The 20,819-nt window shown below is 37.7% G+C and overlaps 3 protein-coding genes across 5 annotated transcripts; all 3 read right to left on the reverse strand.

The window, feature by feature from the left end:
* Nucleotides 1-1,033: 1,033 nt before the first annotated feature.
* On the reverse strand, nucleotides 1,034-2,730 carry LOC115633123 (myb-like protein Q). Its single transcript, XM_030530515.1, has one exon. It carries the CDS (start codon nucleotides 2,706-2,708, stop codon nucleotides 1,557-1,559), a length of 1,152 nt encoding a protein of 383 aa, XP_030386375.1. The 5' UTR covers nucleotides 2,709-2,730; the 3' UTR covers nucleotides 1,034-1,556.
* On the reverse strand, nucleotides 2,663-15,421 carry LOC115633122 (transcription factor GAGA). Of its 3 annotated transcripts, XM_030530514.1 has the most exons (7): nucleotides 15,339-15,421; nucleotides 13,656-14,151; nucleotides 8,730-9,189; nucleotides 8,326-8,664; nucleotides 7,971-8,108; nucleotides 5,841-6,340; nucleotides 2,663-2,786 (listed from the first exon to the last, which is right to left on the reverse strand). In XM_030530514.1, exons 2-7 carry the CDS (start codon nucleotides 13,845-13,847, stop codon nucleotides 2,724-2,726), a joined length of 1,692 nt encoding a protein of 563 aa, XP_030386374.1. In that variant the 5' UTR covers nucleotides 13,848-14,151; nucleotides 15,339-15,421; the 3' UTR covers nucleotides 2,663-2,723. The 3 variants fall into 3 exon arrangements, with proteins under 3 accessions (XP_030386374.1, XP_030386372.1, XP_030386373.1); XM_030530512.1 differs by lacking the exon at nucleotides 2,663-2,786 and having other exon boundaries at nucleotides 4,067-6,340; XM_030530513.1 differs by lacking the exon at nucleotides 2,663-2,786 and having other exon boundaries at nucleotides 4,067-6,340; nucleotides 15,259-15,396.
* Nucleotides 15,422-19,216: 3,795 nt separating this feature from the next.
* Nucleotides 19,217-20,732, reverse strand: LOC115633124 (tRNA-splicing endonuclease subunit Sen34). The gene is made up of 5 exons (XM_030530516.1): nucleotides 20,599-20,732; nucleotides 20,455-20,541; nucleotides 20,130-20,390; nucleotides 19,913-20,020; nucleotides 19,217-19,857 (listed from the first exon to the last, which is right to left on the reverse strand). The coding sequence occupies exons 1-5, from the start codon at nucleotides 20,660-20,662 to the stop codon at nucleotides 19,544-19,546; spliced, it is 834 nt and encodes a 277-aa protein (XP_030386376.1). The 5' UTR covers nucleotides 20,663-20,732; the 3' UTR covers nucleotides 19,217-19,543.
* Between the last annotated feature and the right edge of the window lie 87 nt (nucleotides 20,733-20,819).

Genomic DNA, 20,819 nt, shown 5'->3' on the forward strand with positions numbered 1-20,819 from the left:
TATACATTCACGTGTGTGAATATTTTTTAACTGCTGCTAAGTACGAGTACATATCCACTAAAATTTTTAAAAATCTACGCTGTTTATGATATTATTATTTACAAAAAACCATTAGGGCGCAGATAAATATAATTGTATGAATTAAAATAGTGCTATAGAGTGCAATACATGCTAGTGGCGAAAAGAAATCTCGAAAGTATTGTGAAATCTGGACAAGCGTCGAAAGCAAACCTCAGCAGAACTAGACACTGACAGTTTTGATTTGTGTTGAGTTAAACAATGATCGTACATTATTAAATATATAACGCCTCCCTCCCACAAAGAAAAATCTGTCCCTATATCGGGCGACCCGACCTTCTTAATGCTTAGGGGAATCTGAATACCAAGTTTAGTTAGTCTAGCTGTTACACTGCCTGAGATCCCGGCGTTCATACAGACAGACGGATATGGTTATATTCACTCGTCTTCTTCTTCTGTTTAGGAATATACACCTAATTCTGTTTTTAAACGCTCTGTTTTTACACGATTTTTATATAACACGGTTTGAAAATTAAAAATTTTATATACTTGTATATATTTCTGTTTTTACACGATTTTTATATAACACGGTTTGAAAATTAAAAATTTTATATACTTGTATATATTTCTTTAGAGATAAGGAAGCAATCACCTATTTTTGCATATGATCAATGTCTTTTTTACACGGTTGTTTCTGGAACCAATCTACCGTGTAAAAACAGAATTAGGTATATATACTTTTGGCGTTCTGTGTACATTCGCACTAAACTACTTAGCATACCTTTTTACCCATTGAGTTCTGAGTATAGAAATTATTCTGTTCCCCTATTAAATGTTCTAAATTGAAACTGAACCAGCAGCTAAGCTTGAAATAATCTCGTAACAGTAAGTATTAGATACTATAAAGAAAGTGAATTAAACAAAAGGCTCTTAAAGAGGTCTAAATGAACTCCCAAGGCTTTAGATAAAATTTTAAATACGAGCATTACTCGTAACTTAAATGTTGATGCAAAATGACAAATAAAATAAAAATTTTGTTAAAACCTAAACGTAGGATGGATAAAAATAAATACAAGTTTGTAAGGAGCTCTTTTATTGTAATTAGCCAAACATTATTTAAAAGAATGGCTCCAATCTGCAGATAATCGATAATGCTTTCGATAGTCGCACCAATCGTTCGATAATTTTGCTTCAATCGTGATTGCCAACTTCACAAATCCTCAATCAGCAAATTGAATCAGTTTCTATTGGCAATGCCAAAAAAGTGATCAATAATCGAAAATAACTGCTGAATGGATCCATCGGTTTTTTTTTAATTGCACAACATGTTTTAAATTTTGGTTGATGGACACGCAATTGCTTAAAAAATTGCACTTATTATCAAGTCATACATTCATATTTATCTTTAGACCTTGCTTAAATGGTGTATATCTAAACATTTACTTTGAATGCTCATAAAACCACAAAATTAATACTTACCTAGACCTAGGACTTACATGTCTAAATAGCTCTTCTGTATATACATTTACGTACATTCTTTACTGCAGATAAACCTCTTGTACAACTTCATGTTGTTGCTGTTGCTGATCGACTGCTTCCAGTTGATGATGTTGCTGTTGGGATTGATTGTGGTCTTCCATAACAACACCGTCGCCAGCATCATATTCGATCAGTTGGTCTTCATCTGTCTGCTGATGCTGATGTTGCTGCAAGACACGATGATCGATAATGATGTGCTGTGATTGTTGCTGCTGTTGCTCATGCACGAGTTGGTGATGCTCGGTGGCACGATGATATTCGTGTTCTTGCAATTGTTGCTCTTGCAGCTCGATTGTTTGCATGCCAGCAGCATGAAGAGACTGCTGCTGTTGTTGTTGTTGCTGCTGCTGCTGTTGCTGCTGATGATGTGGTGTTGAGGTGAAGACTAATGGCGGTGGTGTTGTTGTTGTGGCCGAAATGTGTTGCACTTGCTGGGTCTGCTGTTGCAGCTCGTGCAAGGCGGTTGTTGTTGCTGTCGTTGGTGTGGTTGCTCCTGATGTTTGATGATAGGTTTGTTGCTGTTGCTGATTTCGTACAATATGACCAGCGGCTACACTTGTTACGCTTGCGCGCTGATTGGTGCGCGTCAATGTAACGGTGACTTCAGAGCCTAAGCCAGCGAACGATACCGGTGTTGGTATTGTCGTTTCAGACTGCTGCTGCTGCTGTTGTTGCTGCTGCTGCTGCTGGTGATTCGCTGCCGAGGCTCTGGCTTGGAGAATTTTGCGTGTGGGCAACTGTGCCGTCTGCTGCTGCTGCTGCTGATGCTGGACAACTGTTGATGTGGTTGTTGTTGTTGCTGCTGCTGCTGACTGTTGTGGCACGTAATTGATGAGAAGCACACGTTCGCCATTGGATGTCTGTGCGGCATGACCGCGCAGTATGCGACGTTGCAACGAACTGCTGCCACTTGTTGTTGTTGCTGTTGAGGCCGCTGCTCCTGTTGCATTAACGTTCCGTCGTATGGCTGTGGTTGTCGTTGTCGTGTGGCTGCTCACTGCTGTTGGTGCTGCTGCTGCTGCTGATGATGACGTCGCTGCTGCTGCTGCTATGGCGCCGCTGTTGTTGTTGCCGTTGCCAAGCTGCTGCTGCTGCTGTTGTTGTTGTTGCTGCTGCTGCTGCCCACCGCCTCCTCCAGCGCCGCTGATCATATCGTTGGCTCATCATTACGTATTATTACCGCCTTTCAAAATGAAAACCTTCTTTACCAAAATGTTCTTATTGTTGCCCTACATTTTATTTTATAGAATGTTGTTGTTGTGTGAATTGCGATATTGTTGGTTAGATGGTGAGTTTGATAATTATTTTATTTTATTATTAACGAGGCAGCGTGAAAGAGAGAAGACAAGATAAAAAACGATTCGTTAATGATCTATTATGTGTATGTGCGTGTGTTTGTGTACGCATGTGCTATATACATATGTGTATGAAGATGCAGGTGAGGGCGTGGCACTTATTAGCAATAACGTTATGTGAACGAGTCTCTGTAAGTCTCGAGTCAGCTTTGTGGGGAAAATTCTATATGCACTTTGTATATACGGAAATAGAAATAAGTTTTTGAAATTTGTAGAATCATCCTACTATATTCTATGTTCTACTGATCAATTGCAAGCTATCAATAACACTTTTTGAATTATTCAATGATCGTTGCTATAGCGGCTATATCATATTTAGATTATCGACTAAGCAAAATAACATTTTATTGCAAAGAAAGACCAAAGGGCATACTAAATCCAAAACAGATTTTAAAATCTATATCATGCCTGAAAATATATCCAAATCTGCAGAATCGCAAAGAATTAATTAAATTTGTTCTAATCTTCTGATAACTATTTTGATTATCATAAACATTTGGTCAGTTAGGAGCATTTTGTTTGCACCAAGCATTTCAATAGCCGTACTATAACTCAGATAAGAAGAATCTTATTGTAAAATAGAGCAAATTAGATCTAGATCTTGTGGTTCTGAACAATGCGACGTTCAGGAAAAAAGCAAAATAAACAGATAACATTTTTTATAGTATAGATATTCCGACTACGATTTAAACAAACCTTACTATCTCTAAAAATTTGGCTTTAAATAATCGCTTAACATAAGTTTAATAAAGTACTGGTAACTACATATAAAGATTAGATAATTTCATCTCTTAAACAAAGGAATATCAGAAAAATAGAATCGCGATACACAGTTAGCAAGAAACAAGCGATTGTTAAATTAAATAATATTTAGGAATCATGAAATGTAAAAACTTATAGTTATATTATCACAGTAAGTACATAAGCTTATTGAAAAGCAAAAGAAAACTGCAACTAATATTTGTCAAATATAGATAGTGTTAAGTAAAATGTGTAACCAAAAATAGAACCAAAACACACAAAAAAACCATACCAAATAAATACATTTTTGTAATTTCATGTTTTTGAAAGATTTTTGGTGTTTTATTTTTTTTTTTAAATAAAATTGCATTTTATTTAAATGTAAGGAGTTTAGAAAATTAAAAATTTCCAACTAATAAAAATAAGAAATATATTTAAAATTTATCAATGAACGCATAGCGGTCCACGGCTAAAAACTTAATCCTAAAATCTGAAATATGTTTTTTTTTTTTATTTTATTATTTTTTGCTAAGGTTAATTAAATAGGGTAAAAAAAAGTGTAAAAACAGTAAAAATCGGTCCGGACTGTCTCTACACCAACTAAGTGGTCAACAATATACATATATGTAATCATAAAGATAACCAACTCTTTTCGTAAAACAACACTTAATCTTCAGGACATAGCTTACTTTTGGTAGCAAAAATGCGCTCTACGTTTTAAAAAAATTTTAACTATTAATTTTTCTAATTTGTTTGTTTTTGTTTTTAATTTTACTTTTTTACATAATGCTTTCGCAGAAAAGGCCCAATCGCTTCTTTCTCTTCGAGAACTTCTTTACTGCGACCGATAGATCCTGGCCATTAAGTTTAGAAGAATAAGAAGCAAGAAGATCTTAAAATCGAAAGTGTGTATAGTTTTTGATTTAGCTTAGAATGCACGCAGCACACAACTACAAAAGGCACACGATGTTGCTAGTTATGGAGTCAACTGCAACTCCAAATATATAAATTTTTAACACATATTGAAAGGCGAGGGCCCCGGATAATGGGGTTATATTGCAGAAATATTGCAAATTATTCAGTTATTAACTATTTCAGTATGGAAAGAAGTAACACAGTCCCCTTTGCGACATTATTTATGACTTCCTCAAACGTTCTCCAAAATTTTCGAATCGACAAGTATCTGGATTGTTGACTCTCTGACTGATTGTTGTAACTTTTTCAAAGGGTCTAAATAAATTATTGCAACTAATTTGTTCCCAACATTTTTGTATGGCATATTATGGTTGGGAATCCTTTACTACTATTTTCTTCCTTGATAGGCGTCTTGATTTAAAATACGCTTAAATATTTTCTGAGGGTTGTGTTGCCTAGACACACAAATGATTAATCAAACTATTAGCAAATAATTAACAAGTGATCTACAATTCCCTCAATGAGCCCTTCTAAGACAGACTAATCATAATGTAGCTTATGCTGCGGTCAGACAGACAAATAGTTTGCACACAAATTCATTCATATATTGACAAAACAGTTTTATAGTAGTGCAAATTGTTGCTTACTTGTATTTTAAATGAATATTTGTAAGGCCATAGTTTTAAAATCATAAAAATTGTTGGGCAAATTATTTACCTGTCTGACCATTTTTGAGTTTATCGCCTGCTTCCAAAACACATTTTCAATGGAACTGTGAACTGTGTGCGTTGAACACACAATCCACTTAAGCAAGAATAAATTTAAAAGTACTTATATAAACAAAACTAAATTAGTGTTGAGTTTTTAGAATAGAATAAGGAAATAAAATTGAAACGCACTTAAATATTTTAAGGAGAAGCGAAAATGAAGCACCGATACATTATTCTCGAAACTCCAGGCATCTGTTTACCACTAACAACTACAATAGTTAGACATAAGATTATAGAAAACTTTAGAATTTGGCTGCAGTTTCCTTTTACACGGCAATTTTTGTGGGTGGCGGAAGGGAGGGGGGGAAGTAAGATTATAGGGCTATCAAATTACATAGGAGGCGGTATTTAGAACTACATAGTAGGTACGACTACAACTACTTTATCGTCCAAGTATTCAGAGCGTCTGTTGTGGTTGTGTTTGTTGTTGTTGCTGCTGCTGTTGTTGTTGTTGTTGTTGCTGCTGCTGTTGTTGTTGTTGTTGAAAATCAGTAATATTCACCTGATTTAAATTGCCTATGATCTGATGACCCTGCAGCGTCTGCACCTGAGCTATCGATAAGGATGTGTTGCTATCGGTGCCATCGGCCTGCGCGACCAACTGCTGTCCCGCTGCTGCCTGCTGCTGAGCCGCCGCCTGCGCACTGGTCGTAGCGGTGGTTATGTTGCCCGACTGATCGATAATCTGGTGGTGTTGCAGCTGCTGCTGCTGCTGCACCTGCACTTGCTGCACCTGTTGTTGTTGAACTTGCCCGCCGGCCGTTGTTGTGGTCACTGTCATTGTTTGTTGCGGCTGTTGCTGTTGTTGCTGCTGTTGCTGCTGCTGTTGTTGTTGCGCATCGGGATCCTTCTTGACTTGCACACCCTGCAACGTGTGCAACGATTGCACAGACTGCACCTGCGGCACCGAGCTGACTGAGCTGCTGCTTATGGTTTGATTGTTGCCCACCGACTGACCGCTGCCTGGGCCTGAACTGCCTCCGGGTTTCTTTCCGCCGGGTACTGTAAAAAAACGGGTAGGAATGACCAGTTCAGTGAAGAAATAACATCAAGCATCAAAAATATGTGTAGAAGACAAGAGTTCAGAAGACCAGAGCGAACAAGTGGGGTGGCGACGCAAAACCCATTTGACTACAACAACAGCACGACCTACGCTCTACATGAGAAGAATTGTTGTATATAGTAGCAGTATTTATATCTAGGATCTATGTATATGTGTTTGTTTGTCGTTTTATGGAAATTAGAAATGGTTAATGAGATGAACAAAGGACAAAGGAAAAATATACATGTTAGTACAAACAGAAGAATATGAAATGCCAAAAGTTAACACACTTTCTAAATTTACAATAACGATTTACATTTAAAATGTGTGTTAACCTGAATTGTTAATAAATGTTCGAAACAATTGAACTACATACAGTATTTTCTTGCACATGGTGTTAGCGAAACAGTCAAGAGGACAACATTTTTTGCAAACCAATCAGTAAAAACAATGCAAATATATAAACAAAAAACAACTTAAATTAATTGCAAATCTTGTGTGTGTTTATATAAAAAATTATATTTTTATTGAACAATTTCTATATATGTGTATTATAAGTGTTTAAACTGAACTTACAATTGAAATGTGTGCTCAAATTAAAGCTGAGAAATTTACAAACTTATTTTCGAGAACTCGTTGTTGATTTTATATTATGTGTTTGTATAAAATTTGTTAAGAGTTCTGTTTGTTGTTATTTTGTACAAATTACAAATAATTGTGAAATTCGTTACGATAAGTAAATCATATATGTAAATCGTTAAAAAAATGTAAGTAATTGCGTTATTAGGCATTTTGAAGCGCTATGCAAGAAAATACTGCATAATATTTGCAATGTTAAATATTAAATTAAAAACAGTAATTTTGACAATATATGTATATATAGATGTGTGTATGTGTTTGTGGATGACTTACAAAGATTATTATTTAAAATGAATGTCAATTTTTGTCAATGAAACATTTAACGTTCATTTTTGTTGGTCGGGTACTTTTGCAGGTTCTGTTGTTATTTACAAACATTGTGTGTGTGTGTGAATAAGTGAGTGTGTGTGTGTGGTGTGTATTTGTGTGAGTTTGCGTTTTAGTGGAATGATGTTGCGGGAAGGCATTTTTGTTGCTACGGCTATTATGGCTACTGTTGCTGCTGCTGTTGCGGCAGAAACACCTGATCGCCAACAATGTGAATAATATTTTGCATGGACTGTTGACCTTGACCTCCACCCTCATGCTTCACATTCACGCCAATTATGTGCGTCCCATGTGTGCCGCCCGGCGTCGCAAGTGTTGTTGTAGTCAAATGTTGTTGTTGTTGCTGTGACGTCTGATGATGTTGCAGTTGCTGTTGCTGCTGATGTTGTTGCTGCTGTTGCTGTTGCTGCGACTGCTGTGGCAACACAGTGCTGGCCAAGACAGTGGTAGCACCACCCGAACTTGAGCTACCGGCTATGACACGTGTGGTGCTGGTGGGCGCACCGCTAGTGGCTGCTGTCGCCGCTGCAGATGTTGCCGATGTGTTTGCCAATCCGCTGTTGTTGTTGCTGCTGGTATTAAGCTCGGCGCTGGTGTCTAGTGTGCTATCATTACCGGACTTACTTTTCTTATCCTTTTTGACGCCCGGTTTGGCAAAGTGCCGCAGCTCCAGATGGCGACGCAAGTTGCGGGATTGACGGATGACAGCATAACAAATGGGGCAAGTAGCGGGTTGTTCCGATTGTGACCGTGATCGAGGTTCTAAAAGGGTCGAACAATATTCATAGTTAGTAATGGAAGGTTGTAATTAATGCTTAAAAAAGGGAACTTTCTACACCTTTAATTGCTGAGAGATTGATTTGATTAAAATTATCATAAACTAGCCTTTAATTCTTTTAAGTTCTTTTTTATAAAAAATGTACAATTAATGAGCAAAGTTCCCTTTTAAATATTTTGATCAAGTGTCGATTTAACTCACTCTCTGTGCCAGGCGGATGTTTGGTTCGTTTGGATTTGGGCGTTGCAGAGGCTCCGCTGCCGCTTGGTGTGCCTGTCGTGCCGCTGGACGTTTGTATTTCGCCTGTTGCCGCATTTGCCGACGTTACCGGTATCATATTGTTCGGATCCATGGTCACAATTGTCTCAACTTTTTGCACTTCGCTCTTGATGATCGGCGTGGAGGTGATCAGTTGGGTTTCGGCGCCGTTTTCGCTTAGCACTTGCTGTTGAACCACCTGCTGGGCTGCTGCGTGTGAAGAGGTCGGTGTTCCCATAATCGTGTCCATGCCGTCAACTTTGCTGATTTTCGATGCGGTCGCTGCAGATGATAACTTAAGCTTAGTGAGCCGACTTTTGGATGGGTTTAAAGAGCGTTAAACTTACGTGACATTTTCTTGCCGCGCGGCTTTCGTTTGCGTGCGGGTAAGAAGGCCTGAATAACTGCCTGATCATGTTTGCTGGTATCGAGAGTCACGGTGGCTGCCTGTTGTCCTGCATTTGACTGTGTGGCCTGTAGTATCTGTCCGGTGTGGTGTATATCCTCAACAACCTGTGCGTGCACAGTTTGCTGGGGAGCCGCGGCAATTGTCGCAATTAGTTGGTCCTGGTCATGGTGCTGTGGTATCATGTGCTGCAGTTGTATCGAATGGGTCGTGTAGTCGTCCTTTGTCACTGTTTGGGGTGCCAGGCCTTGGATATTAAGGCATTGAGCTGCCTGCAACAGTGAGGGCAACTGCGCATGATCGACGCTCACCTCCCCCCGATAGACGAACTCAAGCAATGCCTCCAAATCGTTGGCATTGACGCCGGCCAACATGACCACCGGATGTTTGCATGGTGTGTTCTGTGTATGACAACGAAAATATTTGTAGGTTTTAATATTAATATTTACCCATTGAATGTGATTAATCTAAAGTATTTTAAATATATAAATATAAATAAAAGAGAAGAATTCAGTTGTTTAATTTAACAACCTCAAGCCTTACATTTCTCTTTTACGAACTATTTCAATAAAAGTGCTCATTTTATTTATTATACAAAATGTTTGTGGTAGACCAGCTTTTTGGTATAAGCATATATTGAAGCATATTTTAAAAACTCTGCTCTTTGTAATGATAAGCGAATATTATCTATTAAATAAATATTTCTTATCAATCAAATTCGAATCAATATTTTCACTCTTCCGTGCTTGCTGTACTAATCTCGCACTTTTTAACCATGGAGATAAGAATTTGCATGCAGATTGTGTCCCTTACTAAACCAAACAAATAGTAATAGCAAATTCTACGATTCGTTTTAGTGCACACAACTAAAAATAAATAAACATTAATTTACATTTACTGCTAAATATGTAGAACCTATTAAAAAACAGCCAGTGTTTCTTAAAATATTTGTTCATACACAGATTTAATCTGCTAGACAAATTTTAAATTTATTGTTAATTGAATTGTCTTTTGTTGGTGCATTAATTTTTTCGTATCAATAATTAAAAGACAATGTATCCTTGCATTAAGCCGGTTTAGTTATTAACTTATTTCTGTGACCTTTTAATGATCAGCGCATCGCTTACTTTTTACGTATTAACGTATTTACGTTTAACACATTTGCTTAATTTATTGTTTGATCATAAAAATTATTCAAGACCTTTTGCTGTACATTTCTATATGTACATACACAGATGTATGTATTGTTTTAAAATAACCATGCGGATCATAAAATTGGAGTTAATCTTCAACTTTTCACAAATTATTCAAAGCATACAAATGCCCACACAAATATGTATATATGTATGTATGTATGTACAAGCATAAATGCAGACTATTTGAATTTTATCAATCGGCAGCTGAGCGCGCCCATTTCAAAACAGAGACAAAAGCACGGCCAAGTGAGGGCCAAAACAAACAAACATTACACACTCACTCAGAAACATCACACACACACATATATATATATATATATATATATATATATATACACATACAACATTACTCATACTTTTGTAGATACTCTCGCCAAAAACCGGCTTTTACAATTTCTCGCTCTGCAGCAGGATGGAGATGGATGCTGACTGCCTCTGCTGCAGAAAGAAAGAGCACCCCGCTCGCGCGCTCCTACAGCTCAGCATTTAATTAGTACTTTTTGTCTAGAGCGACATGAGACAAACAACACACCACAAAAACGCCAGAGGTGAGCTTAAAATTACCATTAGTTTAGTGTAGAGATTGGCACATGCCGGCTTTGTTTAAATACGAAATTTATGAATACACGAATATAAAAAGAATAAATTTTTTTTAATAAAATCTCTAACAGAATGTGCAAAATGCCAATAAAAAAATTGAAATAAACAAATTCATGCTTAACTAACAACAACATTGACCAAAAAGGTGTATAGAATATCAGACCGATTGGACAAATAAAAATAAAAGATAATGATAAATTATGATTGTTAATACCTAACTGCAAATAGCTTTCAGAAGTTCAATGTATTTCGTTTAATTATACGTTAAGTCGATTATAAGAAATTTTTATAAGAATAATCAAGTATCTAATTTAAAATAATTGTTTATTTTTAGAAATTGGTTTTGTATTTATCATACGAGCTTTTTCTTACGGTGGATTTCTAGTACATATATTATTTTATTGATACATTTAAATTTTTCCCAAATGAATGTTTTTTTGTTCGTAGATGTTTTTTCGGGACTTTCTCATTAACACGGACACTGCGGCCACGCATGTAATCGTGTGTACGCAGCGCTGCGATGATGCACGAACAAAAACTCGACCCATGCCCACCTCTAGTCCAGTCAGCATTGATGTTGTTGTTAATCTCTTGAAAATGTTGTCGTTATTTTAGTTCTTGTCTTCTCGTCGCTCCGCTGCACTCACACCACCAACAAACTCGCATACCAGACGCTCTTTGAACTCTACTCCCTTTTTTCGTAGTTGAATTGTATATTACCAACCACCACTGCCGTCTCACCACCACCACCACCGCCTCTCCTGCACCACATCCACTCTGACGCTCATCGATTTTTCAGAGTGGTTGCATTTCATGAGGAGGCTTTAATGGGGGAGCCAAAGAGCATTGGTATGTATGCGAGCGTGTGTTTGTGTGCCTGTGAGTGTGAGAGTGTCGCGAGATCAGTACACGTCTTGGACTCTTCTTCTTGCAGAGTTCACAAACCAATTTTTGACATTTCCCAACGTGCGACGCGACGGCCGGCAACGGCCTCTGAGCGCCGTTTTTAAATTACGCTCTGTTTACATTTTTTTCCGGGGAGGTGTAGTTTTCTACGCTCTGTTTGGGTCGCTCGCCGACAATAACATCAACAATCTGATCCACTTCAGCAATTTCAATTGCAATGCAATATGTAGGCTGGCTTTAAAGCGGCAACAACATTCGCCTTACGACTTGCCATTACTAACTATCGAAATTCCAATTTATTGTACATATTTATGTAGGTATAAATGGGTGTAAATATGTAATGCAAATATTTCATGCATATGAAAAAGCGAAGCAAAAGCGTCGTAGGTACAGTACGGTCTACCAAAAATATCTGACTTGTATGTACATATGTATAAAAAAAAGTAGCAACGAACGAAAGCAAGCAGCATACAAGCATTCGTATATATGGTATGTACATAAATAAAACATACAGGGCACAAAACCGAACATTGCTTACTCTAACATTGCTTACTCTTATCTAAATGATAGTCAAATCAGTAATACTACCAATAACTATAATACCACTACTAGTACAAATGTACATACATCCATACATACATACATGCAACATTCATTATTAAAAAGTATGACGGAATATGAATGAAAATTGATATAGATTTTCTCTACTGAATAGTTTTAGAACGTTATAAATTGTTCCCTAACCTTTCCGACCACACAAACTACAAATTCTGATTTAATTTGGCAGCAATACTTTTTGTATCCAAAGCTACAACTCTTAGCTGCCCTTCAACAACATACAAACATCCTGCCAAATGGTGTGGAGCTTTTTTGGTCAGGGTATGAAAAGAGGTCGTGCTCGTGTGCACCCCAGCCACAAGAGCAACAACAATAAGATATGCGCCAACCAGTTGTTGGCGCTCTCGTTCGCACTCGCTCTAGCCTACACATCCAAGCTCGCTAGCAACTTTTTCCGTCTGCTTCCCCATGCGCTCACTCTTTGTCTCTCTTGCCCTTTCTCTCTCTCTCTCGCTCTTTTGCACTCAGCAACATGTAAGTATAAATTTATAACAAATTGCGTTAAAAAAATTCATATACATACATATATACGAAGTCGAAACCAGTTGAAAAACAGGCAGCATTGCTGAGTGAGCTGCAACTCGCAACTCATTCAACTCAATTGACAATTGAAAACTTGCGAGGAAATCTCTAGGCAACTAAAATGGCAGCGCTGTGGAGAATGGTGGAGCGTGGTGGAGCACAAAGGCAAAAAGAAAGCGCAGAACGTGAAAAAACCCAAGTAGGAAACGACATACACAATGGCGTAGCTTGTATCTCTTTTAAGGGGGGCCCCATTAGATAATGCAATACATTTTAATCTACGTTTATACGCCTCCATCAATACGTTTTAAATTTATTTTTATGGAGATAATAAAGGTCATACAGTATAGGGAAAAATGGCACTTAATAAAATTTCAAAATAAATTCAACTTCATAGTATATTATACTGAGTTAGTTCATTGTTAATAATATTGATAAATAATTTAATTTATAAAAATTAATGATACATTTTAGATAATTATAGCTGTATCGTATAAACAAATGTATAGTTTTGGCTGGGGCGACATAAAGTTCATAAGAATGTGGAACTAAAATCTATATCGAAATAGAAATAGGCTTGGAAATACCAAAGATAATTTACCATATGATACTTTAGTAGATTATCATACCAGATGATAATATCCTACGCAATCTTATATGAATATGATTTTAAAATGCAGAAGTAAGAATCAATCATGGACAATATTTATGTTTCCAATCCGAGGTGTTGGGACACCCCATTGCTACGCTCATGGATATGCAACGTATTTCGGTTAATGCTGAGCAGCGCATTGAGGCTGAGCGCCAAAGCTAGGCCAGGAGCAACATTTTGAGTATTGCTGCTGTGCGAGTGCATGTGTGTGTGTGTGGGTGAGTGTGTGTGCATGTTTGGGAGCCGCTGCTCCACACATTAACCTATTTTGGACGGCCTCTGGCAGATGCTACGGATAGCAGTTCTCTGTTTACAAACTGTACGCATGCCACTCTTTTATTTGGCTTACAATTTGAGGTTATGTAGCACTTACCTTTAGCAAATCGAGAAGAAACGGTGAAGCGGCACACAATACAATTTTGTGGGCAGGAAAACTGCGTCCACCCGCTGCCAGTGTGCAATCGACCAGGTCGCCATGACACCGCAACAATTGTATGGCCGATACCAGAGAGGTGCCGTAATCGCCCCAAGTGAGCGAGTACAGCGAATTCATTGGCAACGACATTAGGGCTGTCGTATCCAAATCCAACAATTCTTCTCCAGCGTTGTAGTTATATTGATTGCTATTTGTGGCCAACACGACGAAGCTGTTATCGAACACACGGCCACGCTGAAAAATTCAAATTCTAAAAGGCAGCACCACTTCTGCCAATCTTCACCACCACCACTGGGAAACGTCACGTTCGCGTTCACACAACAGACTGAATGACGGAACCGTCGTTATACGTCTTCTCGTCCGTTCCGTCGCCTTATCGTCTCTGACGCTTTGCTTATATTTTTTGTTAGTTGTTGTTGCGCTCGCTGCGCTTCTGTAAAGAGTAAAGAGCATAAGCAGTGGTTACAATATAAGTCTACTCGTGCGCTCTCTCGCTCGCTCATTCTCAGTGGCAAAGTTTGTGTGTGTGTGAGTGCGTGTGCTGTTGCTGAGGAATGGGGGAGCAGTTGTTGGCGCATGTGCCTCCAAACGGGGCCCTGAGTTGTGGCCGTCGCCCCCCCGCCACAACGATTCAGGCAACCCAACAACAACATAACATATATACGTTCTGTCAAATTTTGCGGTGAGCGCGTGAGAACGAGACAACGCGTGTGCGAGCAAATTTTACAGTTGACGATAGTATAGAGCTGTGCGCGTGATATAAATGAAGTGAAGCTCACTCCACTCACAATTATAAAAACAAATTTCTCTCACATTCGCGCCATTCTTTATTTCTTTGCTTTTTACGATCATACTAGTTTATTTGGGGACTTTTTTATAATTTGTTGTTTGTTGAAAGTTTATAGTTGTATTATACCTTATCATATGGAACTATCGGTGTTAAAGGAAACTTATTATTTCTCCAAGCAAACCATTTTGTTTATAGATATATATTTGGTGGCTTTTTTTTTTGTTAATTTAACCAAATTTTGTATCGGTTCATTTCCTAACCAATTTTTACAACATAGTGAAATTTAACGGTTTCTAAATCTTATTGAGTTCGTGCATTTCCATGAAATAGTAGATGATGACTACTTCTCGAATATCAGAAGCACAAGTCCTTCTCTTAGCTATCACAATCACGCACGATTTCACGCACAGCTCTAATACAGAATGTGGGCAGGCTGCCTTGCGCGCCAGCCCGCCCGCCGCCCCAAAATGTGAGACCGTTTCAGTCTTGGAAAAAAACACAACTACAACTGCGTGTGGTAGCACCCGAATGAAAAATGTTGTTAGAAAATTAAACAAAAATAGCGCGCGACTTTAGCATATTGCGGACTGACGCTGACACAAAACGACGAACAAACACACACACACATGTACTAAAACCATATACACACATAGTATGAATATTGCTGTACAGTTAACAACGATTCAACGATTACAATAATACATTTTATATTTAATGTTTTTTAAATAATTTATTTTAAATGCCACGCACATTTGTTTTGTTGTTTTTTTTTTGACAAGTCTGTCTCTCCCGCTCCCGGAGCGTGCAGAATTTAGTTGAAATTATCTCACCGGAGCGCAAGAAGAAAAATCTTTGTCTTGGTTTCACTTGGCCGCTCACGGGCACAAATAGCTGCTGCTGCTGCTCGCCAACGTTGAAAAAATTGTACTGAGCATTTATTCGATCGAATTACGTTTTGCCAGCGCGGCGGTCGTATGACGAGTTTTTTTCTCTATACGGAGAAAATAATATTTAGTCATGCGCCTCGTCTCGTTGGTGGTGGTTGCAAATGCATGTGTGTGAGTATATATGGTTGTTTGTGTGTGTGACACTGTTGCTGCATTGTTATTGAGCATGCGAGTGAGCAAGATGGCTGAAGTGTGCGCTCTTGAAAGTACAGTTGACAAACAGGGTGCCAGATGTTTGGCAAAGAGCATATTTTGTATACAACATATTGATGCGCATAAATGTGCACTAATAATAATGTTAGAACTTTTAAATAATTTGTTTGATTTTAAATGATTTTCTATTTTTCTGTAATCGTAAGTCGCTGGGGTTGTAAATTATATGTTGGATCAACTGATCAATCCTGAACCGCTCTTAGAAATCCCTACGCACTTTCACATTCAGGAACGAAGAGCAACTTATTGATGGGCATAAATTTACAATACTATTTGTATAATAAATTAAATTATTTAATTAATAAAAAGAAATTCATATCTGCCAAATAAAAATATCAAACTCGTCAATGTTTTCATATAAAGGCTTTCTAGTTTTCTTCAATGCTAAGCCAGTATAGGATGTAAACAAAAACTTGGATCAATAGATCTAAAGCTTTATAGAGGCATACATATGAAAATATCTCTTAAATATCCTCACGCACTCACACGCTCAGGGCCGAAGAGCACAACTTTCCCATACACCTGTTACTTGGCTACATGTGAAATCCAGAGACCGGTCGACGACACCGACCCTATTTTTTTATGCAGATCAAGTCCAGCTTTAAGAGCACAACGACAACAACAACTTGCTGCACTGTATTTGGTAGGGGAGAGTACCACTCTGAGTGCGTTCCGGTGAGTAATAGTAGAGTAAACCAAGTGAGCGTGAGTAGCCAAAAAAGACAAAAAGAAACGAAAATGAAAACAAATTCAAGATTACAATTTTCTCTGTTTTGATGCTGCAACGCATTGTAATGCCGCTTACAAAAGTCCAATCAGAACGTAAGTGTCGTGGGTCGAACATGCAAGTGGCGGACTGTACGGTAAAGTACCGTGACGCAAAATTCTGCGTCATTTGCAAAATTCAACGTTTTTGTGTCATCAACAAATGTTTGACAATGGCGGCGAACATAATTTTCAACTTTTTATCTATAAACCCAATGTACATATAGTATTATTCTTAAACTTCTTATTAGATTGTATCATCGACGCAATGCTTATTATTTTTTAATTTGTTTTAAATATCTATGTACTCGTGTTTAATTATAATAAAAAAATATGAAACGTAAAGAAATTACTTCGCAGCAGCAGTATCGAGAAATTAATTATTCTTGTCACACTCCCGGCGGGATGGTAAAGTAATTGAACCACTGTGCGACTAAATGAAATTCAAATATAATTTTCATTTAAAAGCGAATATAAATATGGAAATAAAATAAAATATGCCCAATACTGATATATGAACAAGTTTTTTTAATGTTGAGAATATTTGTGTTTCATTGGAAAAAAAAAATGGGACGAGAAGAAGAGGACTTTGATCGCATATATGTAAGTTGGTTTGGTCAATATTTTGTTATGAAGCCACTGTGCGACTAAATGAAACTCGAACGTCTGGCCTCGTTGTTGTTTTTGTTATCGTAGTTGTTGTTTTTGCTGCAGTCAAAGTCTATTTAAAAAGTATTCAACAGAAATAAAAATGCTTGAAAAATCGAAAACAAGCGACGACAGCAGCAGCACGGACAATGCAGTACATACATACATACGAACATATGTATGTATGTATGTACATGCACGTACATATGTATACACATATATGTGTTTGTGTGTGTTTGTCTGTGAGGCCATAAAATTATAAGCTTATTTGGACGCACTAATTTATTTATTTTGTGCGCTTCGCCTGTTTATTGTTCTTGTTGTTGTTGCTTCTGGTTTACTGATTGTATAATCGTGACGGCGCAAAATTTTTATCAACGTTGCCGCACCGCGTCTGGCGCTCAACTGGCAAAATGTCCAAAAAATTGAGCAGTTTGCGTTCAAATTTCACTCCACCGCATTGTCGACGCCGTCTTCTCAGACAAGACACGGCCATAATAAACTCTTAACGTACTATTTTAACCTCTGAGTAGCGAAGCTTTCTCCACTTGGTGTTCGGCCGGCAATGAGTAACTGAGACTGAGAGGTTAGTGGCGCACACGCGAGGAAATGTGAAAAGTTGTCGCGGCAGTCACGGCACAGTACAGTGAACCCTCACTAAAGGACTTCTGCAAATCCGTACAGAATTAACTCCACCCACATATCTACTTCTATTCAATCACTTTAACAAGAATTTTAAATCACATAGAAACAAAATATTTTCTCACGATTTTAAGTTATTATAGAGATTTGTAGTTATATAGACAAATCGGTAGATAATAAGTTCACTTAACTAATAATAACAAAAAGTACAATTTCTTGCATTTTTGACAGCAGAAATAATAATATTTTTTATCGTAGAAAGAGGTTTATAATTATAATACGGATTTGTACTTATATAAACAAATCGGTAAAGAATTATTCCACTTTTCTAATACTTACTAATCAATATGTTTCAATACTTTATCTGGAATATAATTAGAATAATGGAAATATTTTGCCACTAATGAATAACATTACATAGAGTTGAAAGACAACCTTATTTCACACAGAACAAGAAATTTTTAAAATTTGTAATTTTATTTATTAAACGTCAAAGGGCAGTCTTTCTTAAATATTTAGAGATTTCAAGTTAGACAAATCGGTAGAGAATAAGTCCACTTAATTAATAATAAAAAAAAGTACAATTTGTTGAATTTTTGACAACAGAAATAATAATATTTTTATCTTAGAGAAAGATTTCTAATTATAATACGGATTTGTACTTATATAAACAAATCGGTAAAGAAATAAATAAAATAAATAAATAAATAAAATAATTATCAAAAGTATAATGTTTCAATGACTTCATCTGCAACATAAAAAGAATAATGGAAATATTTTTGTCACCTAATGAAATGTTATCATAGAGTTAAAAGATACTTTCTAAACCATACTTTCATACCATTTCTAAACCAAATATGTAGTAATACCTTCCACAAATCCTAAACTCTGTATTGATTCAAAAACGTCGATGCACCCCCCCCCCACTCCCCCGCAATTCATGTTTTTTCTTATAACTTCCGTAATTGTCGGAATTTTGAAATAAATTTTGGTAGGTACATCCAGTTGGTACTAATGTATCCGTGTGCCAAATTTCATCATGATAGGTCAATTCTGAAGAAAGTTATAGCCATAAGTAAAATCGCTGCTCATGCGCTGCCTGCAGCTCTGTCGGCAGCGCTGCCCGCAGCTGTTGTTGTTGTTGCTGCTTTGGTTCAACTTTGTGCTGCATACATACACGCATATAAACACGCATAGGTACGTGATGTAAATGTATGCTGTTAAAACTGAACATAAACATGTTTTCTAATTTAATTAAATTAATTAATTAATTCATTCATTTTTTTTAAAAATTTATTTAAAAAAAATTTTTTTTTTAATATTTTTTTTTTGTGAGAGTACAGGCTATTTTACTGTCGGGCTTGCTCGACTGTAGCGTTCTATCTTGTTATTACTGCAAATTTTGTATGGGACTTTGTTTATTTAAGGTCAAAGGGCATACAAAATTATAAAATGATGCTTAAGTCTCTATGAATTCCCAAAACTCATATCAATTGCTTTCATACATTTTATTTATTATTTTTATTTCAAGAAATTCGGAATCTAATGTTCCTTTGAGTTCCAGAATCACAACGAATACACATTTTGCAGTCGATATTTATAGCGATTGTCAACTGTAGCATCTCAGAAACTGAGCTGTGGAGCACAATTATGTGTTGGGGCACTCACAAACGCTGCAGACTCCCCGGCAAGAGGCTTAGAGATTGCTCTATTATTAATGTGCCATTTATGCCATTTATTTATACTCGCAGATCTCTTCGCTCGCAGACTGAGTACTGAAGCCGCCCAGTCGTGCTGATAACAAAACCGAACACTCGCATTTATTTTGGATTGTGCCACGAAACTGTTTGGTACACTATTTCTCCACCGCTGCTTCGCTCATAGGCAAAAACACAGCTCTTGTTGACTGTGACAGAAAGGCGCACTTTCGCAATGAAGTCCAGCGGTCGTATGCAGGATGTCTCCTGGACGATGACAATGTGCGAGGCATGATAGAGCAGCGGGTCACTGGGATAGATGAGAAAATCAGCGCCAAAAGCATCGCCCGTTGTCACAAACTTGCCACGCTGCCACAGATCACGAAACACGCGATACTGCACCGTGTCCAGTTGGGGCCATTGATAAAGTTGGGCCGCTGCAAGTATTTCCTTAGTGAGGGATTAAGAGATGAGAGGGTACCATTAGCTTACTGTGTCTGTCCACATGAGCGCAGGGCACCTCCACCAAGGCATTCTGCCGCTCAAAACAAAAGTTGTCGGCGATTTCTTGGAGCACCTGTTCAGGCGTTAGAGCAGCCGCTGCACACAAAACGAAGAAAAAACGCAATTTATAATTTATTATTAACATGGCAATGCCTTTGGGGTGCTGCTTTGGTAACTCTCTCTCTCTGTTGTGACTCTCTCTCACCCTGTTCTGCGTTTCCCTGCTTCAGCAACTTGTTGCGCTTGCCGGCTACAATTTTGTCCAAATGGCGCTCTGTCTCGCGTAACTTTTCAGCTTTCAAAGTTTCCGCCTGTGACGTCAAACGAGCCTCAAACGCTGCCTTATAGGCCTCCAACTGATGTGGGGTGGGTGGTGTCGTCAACGCTTGCGATTTACAAACAATTAAGGCTATTCCTTTCTCAATGAGCAATTGTGTTTCGTATTTGGTTAACTCCACAGGCAGTGCTGTATACATGTAATTAAGAAATATATTGTAAAATTTTAATATATAAATGTATAAATAACTAACTCGCTTCATGTGCAGACCAGCCCTTTGAGTTTGCGGTGCCCACCGGAGCGCCCACTATGCGATGATTTGTGCGCAATGTCATGTAATCTACAATAGAGAGAGTAGCAGAGTTATGAATGAAGGCTCTTTCATTTACCATCTTACCATCCACATCAAATACATAGCCGGTGCCATTTAAAAGTGTTAAGTAAATCTTTGCTTCACTCATAGCTGTGCAAATTACAAAAACAAACAGCTGTCAAACGGCCGCTATCGATGTGTGCAATCGATGTGCATTGTCCACTTAGCTCCGGTTGGCATCTCTTGTACACTGGTCCAAGTTGGCAGCCCCAAACAGTTTTTTGTTATTGCATTTGCCTGCTGCT

This window comes from Scaptodrosophila lebanonensis, unplaced genomic scaffold (assembly GCF_003285725.1).
Source record: "Scaptodrosophila lebanonensis strain 11010-0011.00,11010-0021.00 unplaced genomic scaffold, SlebRS2 tig00001415-arrow-pilon, whole genome shotgun sequence".
NCBI classification, from domain to species: domain Eukaryota; kingdom Metazoa; phylum Arthropoda; class Insecta; order Diptera; family Drosophilidae; genus Scaptodrosophila; species Scaptodrosophila lebanonensis.